Consider the following 16,220-nt stretch of genomic DNA (forward strand, 5'->3'; position numbering starts at 1 on the left):
CGAGATAGAAATTTCCACACTACCAGGCGTCTCTGACACAGTCGCTTTCTCACTCACTACTTACGCGACCCCGGGAGCCCAAACCCAGAGCCAAAGATCTCCCTTCCCCCACTAAATCACTAACCGCTGTAGGCTCAGAGGAGGGGGCGGAGGAGGGGGGGGGGGGGAGAATCGAGGCTGGGGCCCCAGTCTACCCGGTGTGGGGGTGGGGATACAGTGTGATCAGGCGCTCGATGCTTTCTCTCCTCCCTCTTAGTCCCTCCGCCTCCCCTGACTTTTTTTTTCCCCTCTGTGGCGCGGATCCCAAGGGACCTTATGGGACAGGTCAGAAGCAGACTTTTCCCTTGGAGGCCTTCTCTTGGTTTCCACCCTTCCAAAAGCTTCCTGTCCCGGGACCTGGGGGAAACTGATGGCGTTAAGGAAAGGTTGAGAGTTTAGTAGTGTCGGACTCAACGGGCTGGTCTCCGACTAGCGTCTTTCTCTCTCAAACCCGGCATCTTAGCCCTTAAGTACCCGTCGGAATGTCGAGGCCCCAGTCGGAGGAGCCGAAGTTGCTATTTTTTTTTTTTGGTCTCAATCAACCTTTTCCCGTCCCTCTCCAGCGCCTTTTTTTCTTCCCCACTATAGTTCCCTCTACCCCAGTTCCCTAACATTCTCCCCCCTCCTCTGCCAGTCCGAACTCGGCTCAGGGCCTGGTAGTACTTTGGCTCAAAGTCGCATCCGCCACTGAAGGAGGGATTTAGGGGTGGTAATGAGTGAGGGCTCCAATGATAAAGGACAAATTAAGTGGCTTCCTTCTGGAGGAGTCAAGGGATGCACTTTCACCCTCTATAGCCCAAATCCCATCCCGAAATTTAGGTTGGTGAGTTTTCACTCCTTTTAGCGCCCGGAAGGGTTTTCCAGGATCCAAGGCAGAACGATTTTAACTTGGGCTTTGACCATTAACTGGATTCTTTTTAAATGCGTTTAAAACACACACGCACACACAGAAGTTTCTTCTCTCCACTTGGGTAGGGAAAAAAGTGATTTCCAAAGTCAGAATCCAGCAGGCCTCAGCTTCTTCCTCGACTTTGCTGGGCCCTGCAGCCGGGTTTTGGGTTCGAGAAGCTCTCGGACTAATAGCTTTCTTTTCACACAGTATCTGATGTCGTTACATTCCAAAAGTCTTTGAGAAATGTTTCCTTATAGGCTGTGCCAGGATATTAAGTGCTATTGTAGTCTCCCCCCACCCTTCCACCTCCCGTGGATGGATGGGAGAGGTACAGCTATATACTTTGGGAACATAATTTATATTTTCTTGTGAAGCATTTGACAAGGAGGCCAAAAGATAAACTCTGGCATACTATTATTTTCAAGTCTAAAAACTTGTTGAACAAGCTTCTTTTGTCTGGGACATCTCTGTAGAGGGATGGTGGGGTGACAAAACACTCACCATGTCTGTAATTTCTTGCAAAAGGTTTTCTTTCCTCAATCTCCCACCCTTCATCCCCAACCTCTAGAGATTTTTAAGAAGTTAACAATACTTATACTTAATTGTCCTAAATCCAAAGAAAACTGTTAGAATGGATGACTAGAAAGAATATTTTAAATAACATGAATGGTCAATAATGTTCAGAACCTTTAATCTAGCAAAAGGAATCCTACTTTCTCTGGGTGAGACTTTAGCACTCTTTGGGACTACTTGGAAAATGTATGTTTTGTTTTCAAAGAACATATTGTAATCAGGCTGGAACCATTTAGTTTTGGCTAAAACTCTTGTGGTCACACAAACTACTAATCACACCAAAGCAGTAAAGTTTGAATTGTAAGGAAATACCAGTCATTAAGGTAAGAAAGATTCTTTTATTGAAAATTTATATGTGATTCAGTATTATAATAAATAAACAGATAACCATTTCACAAAAAATGATAGAGCTATACTAGAGAAGAAAAACATTAACTGGGGGAATTGCACACAGTGGCAAGGCAGACTTCCTATAGATACAGAATAAATATTAACAGCATTTTTGAGCCAATGTTGAGATCCAATGACAAGAAGGAACCAAGCTACATGTAATAAATAATTATCCCGAAAACATGGTACATCATTAGATGAAAAAAAAACTTTCTGTAAACGTATGCATCATTTAGCCCTATTCTTATACCACATCTTCACATCACAGGGTTCTCTTCTCAAGCTATGTTAAAAGATCTTCCTCTGAGCAAGTCAGAGGGGATGAATTCTATTATGCTTACAGTAAAGTGGAAAACAACTGGAGGGGAAAACATGGGTAAATATAGCATAGCTTAATAATTTCATTGTATATGATCTAACTATAAAATTTAGGTAGCATATTAAGTATTACATATGGCATGACTAGATGAAATCATTCGTATTTTCCTATCCCGTTTTATCCCTCCCCCCTCAATGCTAACAACAACAACAACAACAACAACAACAACAACAACCAGATTTGTTTTCAGTTTTCTTTTCCCAACGAAAGTTTAGAGGCAGATTCTTCTTCCTTGGACAGCTTCTTAAACATCTCCAATACCATTCATCACCTTCAAAGTTTCTGTGCAAATCTAGTTCACATAAAATTTCAAAAGAAGGACAAGCTCACAAGGCTATTTCGAAGTGTTGGGATTTTGTCCAAGGAAGGAGGGGAAAGGGGGAGTGGGATGAAGTAGAGTTGGGCCAAACAAAATGCTTAAGTTTGAAATCAAGAATGAATCTCCATCTTCTAGTCTGGGCTCCACCGTCATGACAGTCGGGAAGGCTTCTTTCTCAGTGTCTCCGGAGCCCAGTTACTGAAGAACACATTTTTCTTCTTTCTTGGCCATCTTGCCTTTGTTTTGCTCCAAGGTTCGCTCCAAATGTTCATCTTCCTCCTCAGCCCTGGAATTCAAATAGGAAAGGAAATGATTATTCTCTGATGTGCCCAAATGCCTTTCCTACACCTCTTCTGCCCTTCGTCATCCCGGGTCCTCCCAACCTGGCAGAGGATGGCTCCTGAGGGAGGCTGGGCGGGTGGGCAGAGGCCGAGAGAAGCTCGGGCCTGGGCCCTTCAGAGACTCCCGCAGAACTTTCCTACAAACTTTCTGGGTCATTTACAAAGCAGATGGCAAAGAAGGACGCCTTCCCCACTGGCCAGACTCACTGCTTCTCTTGAGCGTCCAGGTCCCTGACCAGCGCATCTCGCTTGTTCACCAGGATGACGAGCTCATCCAGTAGGAGCTGTTCTCGTCTCTTCTGGGCTTCAGTTTTTTGCCAGTCTGAGGGTAGGGAAAAGAAGCTGGTTACCCTCGACGCCTCCTGCAGCAGCCCAAGCAAGTTTCCTGCTTTGGCCTTCCTTCCGCCCTGCTCCCTCTCTTTCCCTCCCTTCTTCCCCACAAATGCCTGCCTTCTAGAGCCCCCGCTTCAGGAGGAGGGTTTCGGGAAGAACTCTTGACATTTCTGGTGAGCCTGGGGGATGCCAGTGGCAGCGGGGGAGCGAGAAGGGCTTCTTCCGCCTCCCAAATGGATATCCCGAACACATCCCGCAGTGGGATGCAGCTGCTCGGGGGACCGAGGGCGTGGCTGGAAGGCCAAGCCAGGGGCCGCACCTGAGTGGAACTGCGGTGTGCGGAGGGAGGGCAGCTTTCTCCACACCAAGGTGGTGGTCAGGGGCTTCAGAAGCGGGCCAGGGTAGGCGAGCCACCAGAAAATCTTGCCGAAGCTAGGAGATCTGCCTCAGAACTTTGCCCCCTCCCCCTCCAACCCACTCCCACCGTAAATAGCCCATTCTTCACTAATTTCCTCCTCACTCTATTTTAGCAGTTGGATGTAGCTCACACTGGGCGCCATATGCTTCACAATAACTTTAAAAGTAGTGTATGAGCTAATTAGCATTTTCTTTGAAGTAAAAAAAAATAAATTTGCTCTGTAGTTTTCCATAGCAGCTCTCAAATGCACAGTAGCCACCATTCTTTTTTAAAAGTTTTGTTCAGCGACCTTCATTTCAAGCATTTTTTTTTTCCTTTGCGGAGGGGAAACTACATATTTGCTCCTGAAATTCTTTGCAAAAGATTGGGAAATCCGGTGGGCAGCTCCTCCTCCCAGCCCTCACCCCCAGCAGACTTGCCTGTGCCAGTTTGAGGAGCAACACCTATGATTTTTCTTTCCCAAGCTCTCTAGTCTTTGGGCTTTCTTTAAGCAGAAGAGCGGTTTCATTTCATAAAACAGGACCACATTTAACATTTAAAGCCCTTGTGAAACCAAAGCCAACTGCTCTCTGGACAGACTGTAAGGGCTTGTAGCTGTCAATCAACCACCAGTCTACCCCGCCTCCCTCATTAGGAAGGTAAACAATGAAAAGAAGAAGTAGATGATGAAGGAGATAGCAGAACAAATGAGGACCAAGAGGGAAACAGGACACCAGCTTAAAAAAAATCTATAGCCAGCCACTGACTCAAGCGGTGTCCCCTCCGCCAATGCACTTTCCAAAAACAGAGGAAAGAGGGTGTGCAATCCTTTTGGGTTTTTCTCTCCTCTCTCTCCATTGCCCTGGGCAATCACGTTAAAACTCACATGGCTGGTGCTTATTCAGATAAACCTAACAATGCACACCAATGGTTACCATGTGAATCTTCACAAACCACACAAGAATGTGCTGGTTCAAATCCCCCTGACCCCCCTCCAAAGCAAAATTTATTCAAGACAGCAAACTGCTCAGCAGCCTTATGAAAGCAAGTGGTGCTAGAGGGAATTCTGTCTTGTATTTACAAATTAAAAATTAGATGCATCATCATGCAATAAAGGTTAGAATAGCAGCAAAAGCCAGAAATGTTTAATTACTTTTATCATTATTCCTTTTATTCTTTAAGCACAGATATGCATAAAAATAGAACATATATCACACATATCATGCACAATACACAAACACATGAAAATAACCATATCCTTATATTATCACAATTGAGAAAGTGAGTTGTTGTTTTTAAAGGAAACTAAAATTTCTGAGAAAAGTTGGGGCATTTTTTTGTTATGCCACTTAGGATAACTTGCTGAGATTTATCTTTTTTAATTTACAAAAAAAAAGAAAAGAAAAAAGGAAAATAGCAAGCCCGCAAGAATGTCATATCATTTATAACTTTGCTTTTTTGATTCAAACTGACCAGATATTAGAAAGAGCATTTAATAAACATACTATTTCAGTTATAAATCAAGCTCTCCTAACTATATAGAAGCCAAATTCTGGGTAACTATGGGTTTCTGAAACATGAATATGATAAAAAAATTTTCATTTGTAATGAACATGTTCTAAAAATGAAAACCAGGCAAATAAGAAAGATGACCAGTTTTGAAAAGTGCTCCTGGAGCTTTTTCCATTTTGCACTTGTAGTTATGACAACTACTATAAACTTTCATTTACAATTTGTTCCCCCTGATCTATACCTCTCTTCAAGAATTATACCAGGTGCACCTGTTGAAAAAAAGTTGTTTTTTTTTTCTCTTATACTCTTCAAAACAGAACCAAGTGAAAAATTTCAGGTAACTTCTATGGGTGGAACAAAATATACACTTTATAATTTGCATTAAGAAATCATTTGCTAAGAAATATATTACTCAGTATCAGTGACAAGGGCAAGATACATAATATCTACAAATAATTGTTGCATTGATTCAGTAAACATTAGATACCTGTAATAGGCAAGGTACTGTGCTGGGATACAATTTGTCATCTACTTTAATGCTTCAGTTTATAATTAGGATTGTAAGGATTTTTTTAGAAAGAAAATTCCAGGATTTTTTATATCCAGAAAGTATATATCTGGATATTAAATAGAATTTCTAAACATACTTAAATTGATTTGTGCAGGAAATAACTGTTAGAACTAGTGCAGGCAGCAAAAATTTGACTTTCTATTTAAGTATTCTCACAGATAGTTAGAATTCATATCTTTAACTGTTTGGGAAACGAAACTTCTCATCTTGTTTTATATTAAGTTCAATTCTATCTCTAGAACAAAAACTGATTTACTTCTTCAAGTTAAAGGCAATAAAAAGCAAGTCCTTTTGAAGCAGCTTCATATAGATGTTTTGAAATATGTTGAAAAGCACATACATTTAAATTTATAAATTGTCTACAGTAAATTTAAAAGAAAGGTTTACTTCCTAATAATACCAGCCATAGTTCCCTATACTGACTCTGAATGTGAGGAGCTATAATACAGTGTAATTAATTTAAAGATTCTAGTGCATTACTTAAAAAAAAGCTATATATCTTCCCTCAACAAAATAGGATTAAATATTGATGCTACATTTGAGACAAAGTAGTATTTATAGCTGTCTGCATTAAGCTGCTACTAAATAACCACAAAAATCTGGTTTTTGCTTGAATTTTAGAAATTTCTATTAAATAATTCACATACAAGTTCTGCATTGTTTATACCCTTGCTGAAGCTAATATTTACCTTTTAAAAAAGCAAGGGTATTTCAAATAAATACTTTAACATAAAGGGCCTAAAGTTGCAGTAAACCTTCAACCTTGCCACTATAAATAAGCCTTACACTTTGATGAAAATTAACACTAGTTTTGTAAAGAGCACATTGGGGGATTGCAGTCAAGTCTTATCTTTAGTTCCAGTCAACTAGCAATCCTGAAAGAGTTTGCATCATCATCAGAGCAGGCCATTTGATAGGATTCTACTGCTGAACCTAATCAATCTATGGAATACTGTGGCTGTGCTGTGTAACAAAGCTAAAATAGATTTACAAATGGGGTTTTAGGGGATAAGCTCCTCCACAGGATTACATATTGATTTTAAATATAAAAAGCTTATCATATAAACCATAACTACAAAAATAGTGAACCTGTGCATAAATCCTTTTAGAAGAGCATCCACTTCAAACTATACGCCAAGAATAAATCAAGCTGTACAAAACCCTAAAGAAGATCCATCTCTTGTGAAGGAAATGGACGCTCTACTTTCTAAAAGCCCACCCCAATGTGTGCAGAAATGAATTTATCTTTCCCAAGGGGGCATTAAATAATGTAGAACAAAAAATATTGGTAAAGTATCTAAGGCACGGTTGTCTGACTGAGGTCTATCCTGATAGGGAATGGACACCTCGGAAGGAAATTACCAAAGTGCTTTAAGGCCCTTTTGAGCAGAATGATCACAATTCTCATATTATTTTTGTTTCCAATCCCATAGTTTATATTTCTTTTAAGGAACCATGGTTCATTATGCTCCTTATACACATTTCTTAGGATTGGCAGTTTCACTAGCAAACTCTCTTGAAGAGATTCCAGTTTATTGCTAATGTCCTCACTGCTAAATGGGAGGGAGGGGAAAGGAAGCTAGGAACATACTTACAAACAAAAACAAAAACAGTGTTGCCTATTCATGTGTCCTGTGTGAAGTACTTTAACACTCCAAAAGGCTATTCAGCTGTATATGCATCCATTTTAACAGTTGGCTAAGAGGACAGTGTCTTCACATCACTGAACATCACAATGGTCAACACCTCCACATGACAGTACTGCCCACACACTGCTCACATTAGCTGGGCAGGAGGACACTCAATAAACTGTCTTTATCTGTAATCAGCAGGTTGATACTTTTTCTCAAGTCTCTTCTTGTCAACAACTAAAGATGAAAACTCACAGATAGAGTTTTCTTTTTAAAGCACAGTCATATGTGGGGCAGTAACAAACAAAAAAACCAAACAAACAAAGAACTGGTATACAAATAAAAAAAGTGAAGAAAGCTCCCTAATTTTTGTTTTATTATTCTAATGGGGGAGGGGGAGAGTTTTCTGTTTTTATTCCATTTATATAAAAAGTATCAGTTTATTTAGATTGCAAATTTGGTGATAGGGATGAGATTGCTGACTTGAGTCCAATGCTGAGATAACTTTTCATATCCTATAGGAATAGCAGAATGCCTTTATAACATATGGTTCCTATTGATCTTGTATGGTCAGCTGCTATATAAGACCATGTATGATTATGCTTAGAGGAAGAAGATATATGCAAAATATACCAGAATCCATGCAAAAAGACCAGTCTTTTTGTAGACATTTTTTCCCCTCACAAGGAAAAAAAAATATGCATTGACTATTTACTGTACTGAATTTTCAGAATTGGCTATTTAACTTTCTAATCTCTTTTAAAGGTTATGTGAAGTCCATTGGTAATTATGTGACTTACCACAAAAATTCTTAATAAAAAAGAACAAATAAAATTTATTATCTTTGTGTTCTTTTATTCCTGTAATAAACTTTAAAAAAAAAACATGTAAAGTAAGGAATTTTTGTGTCTATTTTTTACACTTTTGCTATTATCCATTCTATGTGAAATATTCTGATTGTTTTCTTAAGGATCTTATCATTATATAATCATGTAAATAAATAAATGGAATTTGATTTCCTAAATGAGGGCTACATCCCCCCCCCAATTTTATTCATCAAATAAGCTAATTGATGTGAAAATGCTTTGAAAATAATAAAAGAATTAGGTAAATGTAGGTATACTACAGGAATTTTATTTGTCTTCATCATTCAATTAAAATGTGGCAGTCCATGTTTTGATATTGAAAAAGTACAAGAGTTTTCATGGCTTTCTTTTAGAAACTTAGGTTTCCAGTGAAGTCTCTAAACTAATTAGAATTGATTTATTATGGATCAGGTACCTTATCAGGTGAGGAAAGAAATTACCATGGACAGTCAAAGGGTTAAAAGGTCAATACAGAATAGGAAAATCAATTTGCATTGATTAGACAAAAGGTCCATTTTACAGAGTCCAAAGGATTAACTTTTTAGCAGACATCTTTGAACTGTAAGACAACATTTCCAACTGAGAGGAATAAGAACAGCATTATAAAACACTAACTAAAAAAAATAACCAAATATGGTAAGCAGTAGGTTAAGCTGGCTGATGTTTACTTATATTATGAATCATCCATAGGATCAGAATATTATTCATTAAAAAGAGTTATGAAAAGTGTTTGATTGTTTTACTTATCTCCTATGTCAATCTTTCTGAGTATTCATTTAGGTATAGTGGTTGGAATCTCAAGAGCTAGAGAAGACTAGAAGGCAGTTTATTTCAGTCTTTATGACACCAGTGAAATATTCTGTGGGAATTTTGAGTATCTGAATATGAAACATCAACCTGATGCATCTTTCTGCACTCTTCCCTGTGTAAATAAAATGCAAATGAGTAAAATGTACAAGTCCCAGTGTTATGCTAATTCTGCTTTAGATTTTCTATTTTATAGAATTTAAAATCTGTTAGATGTTATGATGATTTTGAATTTAATAACAGTGACACAATAGATATTAGGAATAATCTATCTGAATTAGGGGCCCTAGGTTGGTGACTTTGTCCTCTGTCTTTAAATCGTTTGTATGGTAACTGCTGTGTAATCATAGTGAATGATCTAATGCAGCTAAATGTTCCCAGCAGCTTGATTTCTGTTTTAGAACCAAATTCTCTGGTAGTTGAGCCTTTGTATTAAATAGTTGATTTTTTTTCTCAGAAAAATGTTTCTTACCTTCAATTGCAAGCATGGCCCGCAACTCCCGGTTCAACAGCTCATAGCGTCTTTCTAGGTCGTGTTCTTTTTCCCTAGGCAAGTTTAGAAAGTTCATCAATATGCTAATGATTAAATCATTAAACACTTAAAAGGACCTTTAAGTTACATTGATTTTAGGACTCATAACTGACTTTTCTCTTTAACTTTAAGCTACTCCAAACAAATGATACAGAAAACATAAACCTTCTTCAGTTGGAATATTCTCCTGCTGTTCTTGCCATTCTTCTACAATGAGAGATACATTTCAATTTGCAGATAATTCTTATAGGCTTTCCGTACATAGATTGTTATAGGGGAAAAAAAACAAACCCTTTCTCGTGCTACTAAAATGAAAATATTTTTTCCTCATTCTTAATAAGCTTTTAAAAAACCTAATATCTATTAAGAGGCACAAAATTCTACTCGTTCGAATTTTGACGTCATAAAGACAAATATTATTTCTTCACATTAAAAAATCAAGTTCTGGTATAGGAATGCATTTCTGAAAATGAGCCATTTCACCAAAATAAGAAATGTGAGCAAGCCCATCTCTACACTAGGTGGCATCCTATAAGAACACTATTAGTAAGCAGAAAGAACTAGGAAAGAAAGAGGGCCTAGAATAGGTGAAATGCCAGATACTCAGAATGCTTACTGTTTATATTTTCTCCACTCCTCTTTGACCCTGATAACTGTGCAAATGCTGCCTCTTTAGGGGCACTGTTTACTTTTAAATCATTAGCATTTTACTCCACAATTTATATGGCCACTTCATCTGTAGTACAGGTTATGTAGAATTTCACTTCCTGATAAAGATTTAATGTTAAAAATACTTTAGAAAATATATTAAATTAACTTAAAATTTTATCAGTTCCTCTACAAACCAAACTCCCTTTTAAAATAACGAAACTACTTCTTCGACATGAAGTATTTTTCTACCTTTTGCTCCTCATATTCAGACAGTATTATTTTCAGTTTTTATCCATGTCTCTTCCTATGGTCAACACTATTTTAATATTTATCTTTAGAAGGTAGAATAAGTCAACATATCATGTAACTAAAATATATTATGTTAAATATACTGAAAAAATTAAAACAAAATGTAAGTGAAAACAAAAATGTAATAGGAAAGATTTTGTCAAATTTTCGAGGAAAATCGAGCTCTATCTTGAGTACTTACAGAAGAGAGAGTTGATTCATTCTTCGTATTAATGCATTTTTCTTATTAACTAACATAAACCATTCTTGCATCATAGCTTCTTCTTCTTCTGTGTTTCTTCCTACAAACAAGAGGATTTATCTTTTATTGTCTATATAAGCCAAAGCATGGTTCTGTGTCAGTTTTTAACTATGTAATACCTAATTTTACTTGATGTAAAAGTACATTTTAGATTACTAGCAATAATAGAAGATTAGAGATATAGAACTTAAAAAAAATTCATGTTTAAATAATAATAATAATCCAATCTTCCAAAGTTGATACATTTCAGCATGTATATTTCACTCCCCTTTAACATACCTACAGATCATATTAACACTAAGTACAGTAAACAAAGTGTTCTACCGTTTAAATCCTCCCCAGAGGCTTAATTGTTATTATGTTTCAATGAGGAACTCATAGTGCTGACAGACATATGGTCACGATGAAAAAAAAAAAAACAACAAAACCCTTCACAACAACCAAACCCCAACTAAAAATCATTATGAGAACTATAAGACTAAAAGGAAGTTCATGGACATCAAGAGATTATGTTAAGCTAGTTATCTGTAGAAACTTGATTGTTATTAAAAATATTTTTCAAAAATAAATCCATAACAAACATTTTTACATTATATTAATGTCAGGAGAAATCTAATGAGGTAAAATAAAACAAATTAAGAAAGACTATTAGTGATCTGTGAATAAAGATTTTATGATGAAGATATCAATAGATTAGAAAACACTTGAATAAATTATCTCAAAAAAAGCAAACCCAAATTAAAAAAATACAAAGTTATGAGCTGAATATCTCATGAATATCTCTATGAATCCTATGGGTTATCATTAACCATATTACACTTTTACAAAACGAATATATTTGAGGGCGAAGGAAGAATATTTTTCACACTGGGGAATACCCAGCATGGTATGTTCCCTTTAGAAGGAGGCAGTACTACTATTTATAAGAAAGGTAGACTCTTCCAGGACCTTTTTCTTGCCTCTTGTGTCAAAAGGTAACTAAGTCAAATTCACAATTTTGTGGGAAAGAATTTTCTCTCTGAGATTCACAGGGGATCAGTTTTATGCCTTAAAGCATAAAATTTCACCAGGAAAAGGATTTTAGCAAACAAATTCTCAAAGCAAGACAAACAATTACCTTTGCTAATATTTAATTCTGCAGTCTAACTTCAGCATAGCCTTTTCAGGGTTAAAAGAAGTGCTTGATTAAAAAAAATCTCAATGATTTAAGTATTCTGTAATTTAAAACACGGAAATATTTTAGCACAAGAATGGAATCTAATGTTTTTGCTTTCTACTATCCAATCATGTGAAAAATAAGTACAGCACATATTTTAGATTGACATAAAATGGATCTCTGCACCTAGAAGAATAGAGAAAATAGGTAAATTCATTAAGTGCTGTTAAAATTTAAAGTTATGAAAGCTACATAGGAGAGATTCATTTAGAGACTGAACAAAGTCTTTATTGTTTTACAGTATTTTTAATCTGTCTTTTAGGGTTGCTGGTTTTGTATTCACTTTGGACCATGTGATGCCTTGACACTGGTCATGTGATATAGGCTGCGATAGGCACAAATCCCTGAGCAGCAACAAAAGAAGAAAGAGTAAAAAGAAAAAGCTGAGAAAAAGCTTGCAATTTGGAAAAAGGCCAATTGTACCCTGGTGAAGGCCTTTTTGATCAGCAAAATGACACATGTGTGCAATATTAATAGCTATAGATTTTGTAATATATTTCCTTGCTATAGACTTAATTCTTGTGCCTATAAACTGAAACAGTGACTGAAAACATAGATAAATGAAAACTTTGTTGAAACTTTGGCTTAACCCATAATTGATGCTTTCAAGCGGTTGTAAACGAAGCAGCTAACCCACTCTTAAATTAGCATCATTTTCTTCAATGGGATATGGCCTCCTTGAGAAAAATAAGACTGATGTGGTACTGGGTCATTTTCAATTAAATTTCTCATCTGATTTATAAATGAGAATAAAATTCTCCACTAACTCAAAGAAATGAAATAAAATGATTATTAACCCCTTCAACTTTTAAAATGAAAATGAGTATTTCTAAAAATTAAAAAATGCAAACATGGGATTCTTTACTGGTTCCCAAATGATACAGACTATTAGGATTAACAAAAAAAAATAACAAAAAAAAAACACCAACAAAAATCACACAACCCTATTTGAAGATAAATTAATACAGTATGCCCTAAATCCTTATCTGAACTGGTACAAGCTTACAGGAACCTATAAATAGCCTAATGATTGTAAACAATTTTTTTTTACCCTGTGAGTACATGATTCCACTATTGTTTTAGGGCTTTTAAAAATTAAAAAAAGCTTTTAAAGTCAGTAAGTTGGACCATTACAAATTAATCCTGACTTTAATAACTGGTTAAAGACCCCTTCAGCTTTATAAGTAACAAAAAATATTAAAGCCTGTGATCACAGTGAGCTTTTCTCATTTCTCCTCTAACCATTTGTTATTTAATCCAATACTAGTAATCCAATTTGTCCATCAGACTTTTAAAGGGCAGAATGCAACTTCCCCAGCTTAGACACTTTTCAAAGTACAATATATTTTTCAAATGAATGCTGGATGTTTCATTTTTTCCCCAACTGTTCCTAGCTCTAATGCAAGAGGAAAAAAAGAACAAGATGAACATTGTTCGTACTGATTAAGTAAGAGCTCATTAAAGAGCTGTCAGTGCCATACTTTGAATATGCATGAAGCATATAATCAGATCTAGTACCGTCACTAGAGGAGAATACGGTAAGTACAAAGGATTGATTTAATTACTTAGAGTGGGGCTGTGGTGGTAAAGCAGTCTTGTTAGTGCAAAAAGAAAAGGAGGTTGGATTCTGGCACTGTTAGGAAAAAAAAGGCAGTTTTAGCTTCTGCCACAATACCTAATCTCAAGATAAAGCACTTTACATTGTAGCTTAAAATGAAGACTGTCATTATTCTATAAAATAGCCATAATTCATCTTATCTTGTTTAACTTTACCTGGCTAAGTACTTATTTGGCAAAATTATCTTTAATTCATAATTATAATCACATCTTTAGGCGGCCATATTCCCAATTCTGATACTGAATCTTTCAAAAAAAATATTTAAAATAAGACCAAAAATTCAAGCTGTATGTTTTTAAACATCACTACAAAAACAAAGTGGTAAAGACATTATAGGATCTGGCTACAAAAAAAAGTGAAGAAACAATTGGTTGGTCACATGTTTTATAATTTGATTTTTAATGTTTAGCATCATTGGCATCATCACAACTGAACAGGCCGCAGAATGGCTTTAATAACCAAAAAAATCTATGCATGATTAATTAGAGTAGTCTGTGGTAATACTTCTTGAACTTATGGGTGACTTTCCACTTACACATTTCTGGTTTGATTTTGTCTTTGGAAATCTAGACCTTCCTTAATACTGCCCTTTCAGTATCGGGTTTTTTCTCCTTTTCATTTGTAACTTGGTGGGAGTAGGAGCCACCATTACGAGACAATTGTTAATTACTGGAATGATGACAAATGTAAGGAGAACAATCATCAAAACATTATCTTTCAAATTATCCCTTATACCATATCTATTCATTATAAAATATCTTTAATATTAGTGAATTAGTATATATATATATGTATATAAAGCAATAAAAACATCTACTTTAGAGTAGGACTTATTTTAAAATTACTTTTAGTATAATGCCATCAAAATAAGTTAAAAGGTGGATAAAATAAAATGAACTGTTAAAAAAACAAACAACCAAAACAAAATAGAGCCTTTTAAATGACTTACAGCCATCTATAAAGGATGGTACAAGTTTTCTTTTACTTCAGTTCATAGTAAATTTACTCAGGAAGAATTTTATTTCATTATTAGGAAAACACTGTTGACTTCAAGGGGCTTACAATCTAATGAGGGAGACAGTAAGCAAAGAAATTTATACAAATGAGCTATATACAGGATATACAGGAAAAAATGAAAAGAGGGAAGGCTCTGTAATTAAGGAAGACCAGGAAAGGCTTCCTGTAGAAGGTTCTATTCTGGATACTAAAGTATTATGAAAAAAATCTAGAAAAAACCTTTTTCATTAAAAAAAATTATAAATGATAAAAACTGTTAGTAAGAGAACACATATCTTATGCTCTGGGTTGATGTTTATTTCTTAAATTCTATATATCTATTATTCCTTTATCCAGCTTTATAATGGGCTTAGAGTTGGGCACTAATGTTATTTATTATATATACTCTCCTGAGCCTCTTTTTCCTCAATAAAGATGAAAAGACTTTCTAAATATGTTCTAAATTTTTTTTTCTGGGAAGCTAGTAGGGTCAGAATTTTGTTGGGAGGGAGGTGGTGATGGAATAAACAAGCTCCTTTTGTTGATGGTTTATGCTTCCTAAAAAGCAGCATAACATATTTAAAGAAGTTAAAATGCATAGCAAACCAGGAATATAGTATTGCAGGGAAAAAGTCATTCAAAATTCTCTGAAAAAAAAATCCAATGTAATACACGTTGCTACTAGTAGCCATGCAATAAGCCAGGACACTCCTGAAGGACTTACGTAAAAGAATGCTATCCACATTGAGAGAAAGAACTATGAGAGTAGAAATGCAAAAGCAAAACATATGACATCACTTATCACATGGATATATGGTTATATGAGTTGGGGTCTAGGCTTTAAAAAAATCACCCTGCAGCAAAAATGAATTATTAATAGGGAAATAGTTATCAAGTGACAACTTTTGTACAACCCAGTGAAATTGTTTGTCAACTCTGGGAGTGGGGAGGGAGAAGGGGGAAGGAAAGAAAACGAATCATGTAAACATGGAAGAATATTCTAAAAATAAATAAATAAAATTTAAAAAAATAAAGCAAAAAATTATCTTTAAAGTGTCTTACATTTCAGAGGAAAATTTGTTTAGTTGTTTCTTTCATGTCTTACTTTGAGACCCCATTTGGGGTTTTGTTGGCAGAGATACTAGAGTGTTTTAGCATTTCCTTTTCTAGATCATTTTATAGATGAGGAACTGAGGCAAACAAGGTTAAGTGACTTCACTTGGCTAGTAAGTATTTGAAGCCAGATTTGAACTCAGGAAGCTAAGTCTTCCTGACTTCAGTCTGGTACTCTATTCGCTGTGCCACCTAGCTGTCCTAGAGGAAAATTAAAAGGTAGCAAATATACATTAGAAACTATCAGTCAACTGCTCTGAGAGTCACACAATATGTGAAAGAATTACCTGGAGTTAGAATGGAAGCCTGGTGAGGGCAGTGACTGGCTTTCTTTTTCCTTCTGTATCTTTGGTGCTTAGCACAGTGCCTTGCACACAGTAAGTACATAAAAAATGTTTGTTGAATGGAAACTTGAACCCCCTTGGGTTGCTATTATCCCCATTTTACGGGTAAAGAAACCTAGACAGACAATGGTTAAGTGACTTACTAAGGGT

The 16,220-nt window shown here is 35.9% G+C and overlaps 1 protein-coding gene across 22 annotated transcripts in view; it reads right to left on the reverse strand.

The window, feature by feature from the left end:
* Window positions 1–1,822: 1,822 nt before the first annotated feature.
* Window positions 1,823–16,220, reverse strand: part of EHBP1 (EH domain binding protein 1) — a 409,225-nt gene continuing 394,827 nt past the window's right edge. For all 22 annotated transcript variants that reach the window (XM_056813942.1, XM_056813943.1, XM_003339679.4 and 19 more), the window contains 4 exons: window positions 10,724–10,823; window positions 9,523–9,596; window positions 3,141–3,255; window positions 1,823–2,878 (listed from right to left, as the gene is read on the reverse strand). In XM_056813942.1, the coding sequence (XP_056669920.1) occupies window positions 2,788–2,878; window positions 3,141–3,255; window positions 9,523–9,596; window positions 10,724–10,823 (380 nt within the window). In that variant the 3' untranslated portion in view covers window positions 1,823–2,787. The remainder of the gene's footprint in view (window positions 2,879–3,140; window positions 3,256–9,522; window positions 9,597–10,723; window positions 10,824–16,220) is intronic.

This window comes from Monodelphis domestica, chromosome 1 (genome assembly GCF_027887165.1).
Source record: "Monodelphis domestica isolate mMonDom1 chromosome 1, mMonDom1.pri, whole genome shotgun sequence".
Lineage (NCBI taxonomy): Eukaryota > Metazoa > Chordata > Mammalia > Didelphimorphia > Didelphidae > Monodelphis > Monodelphis domestica.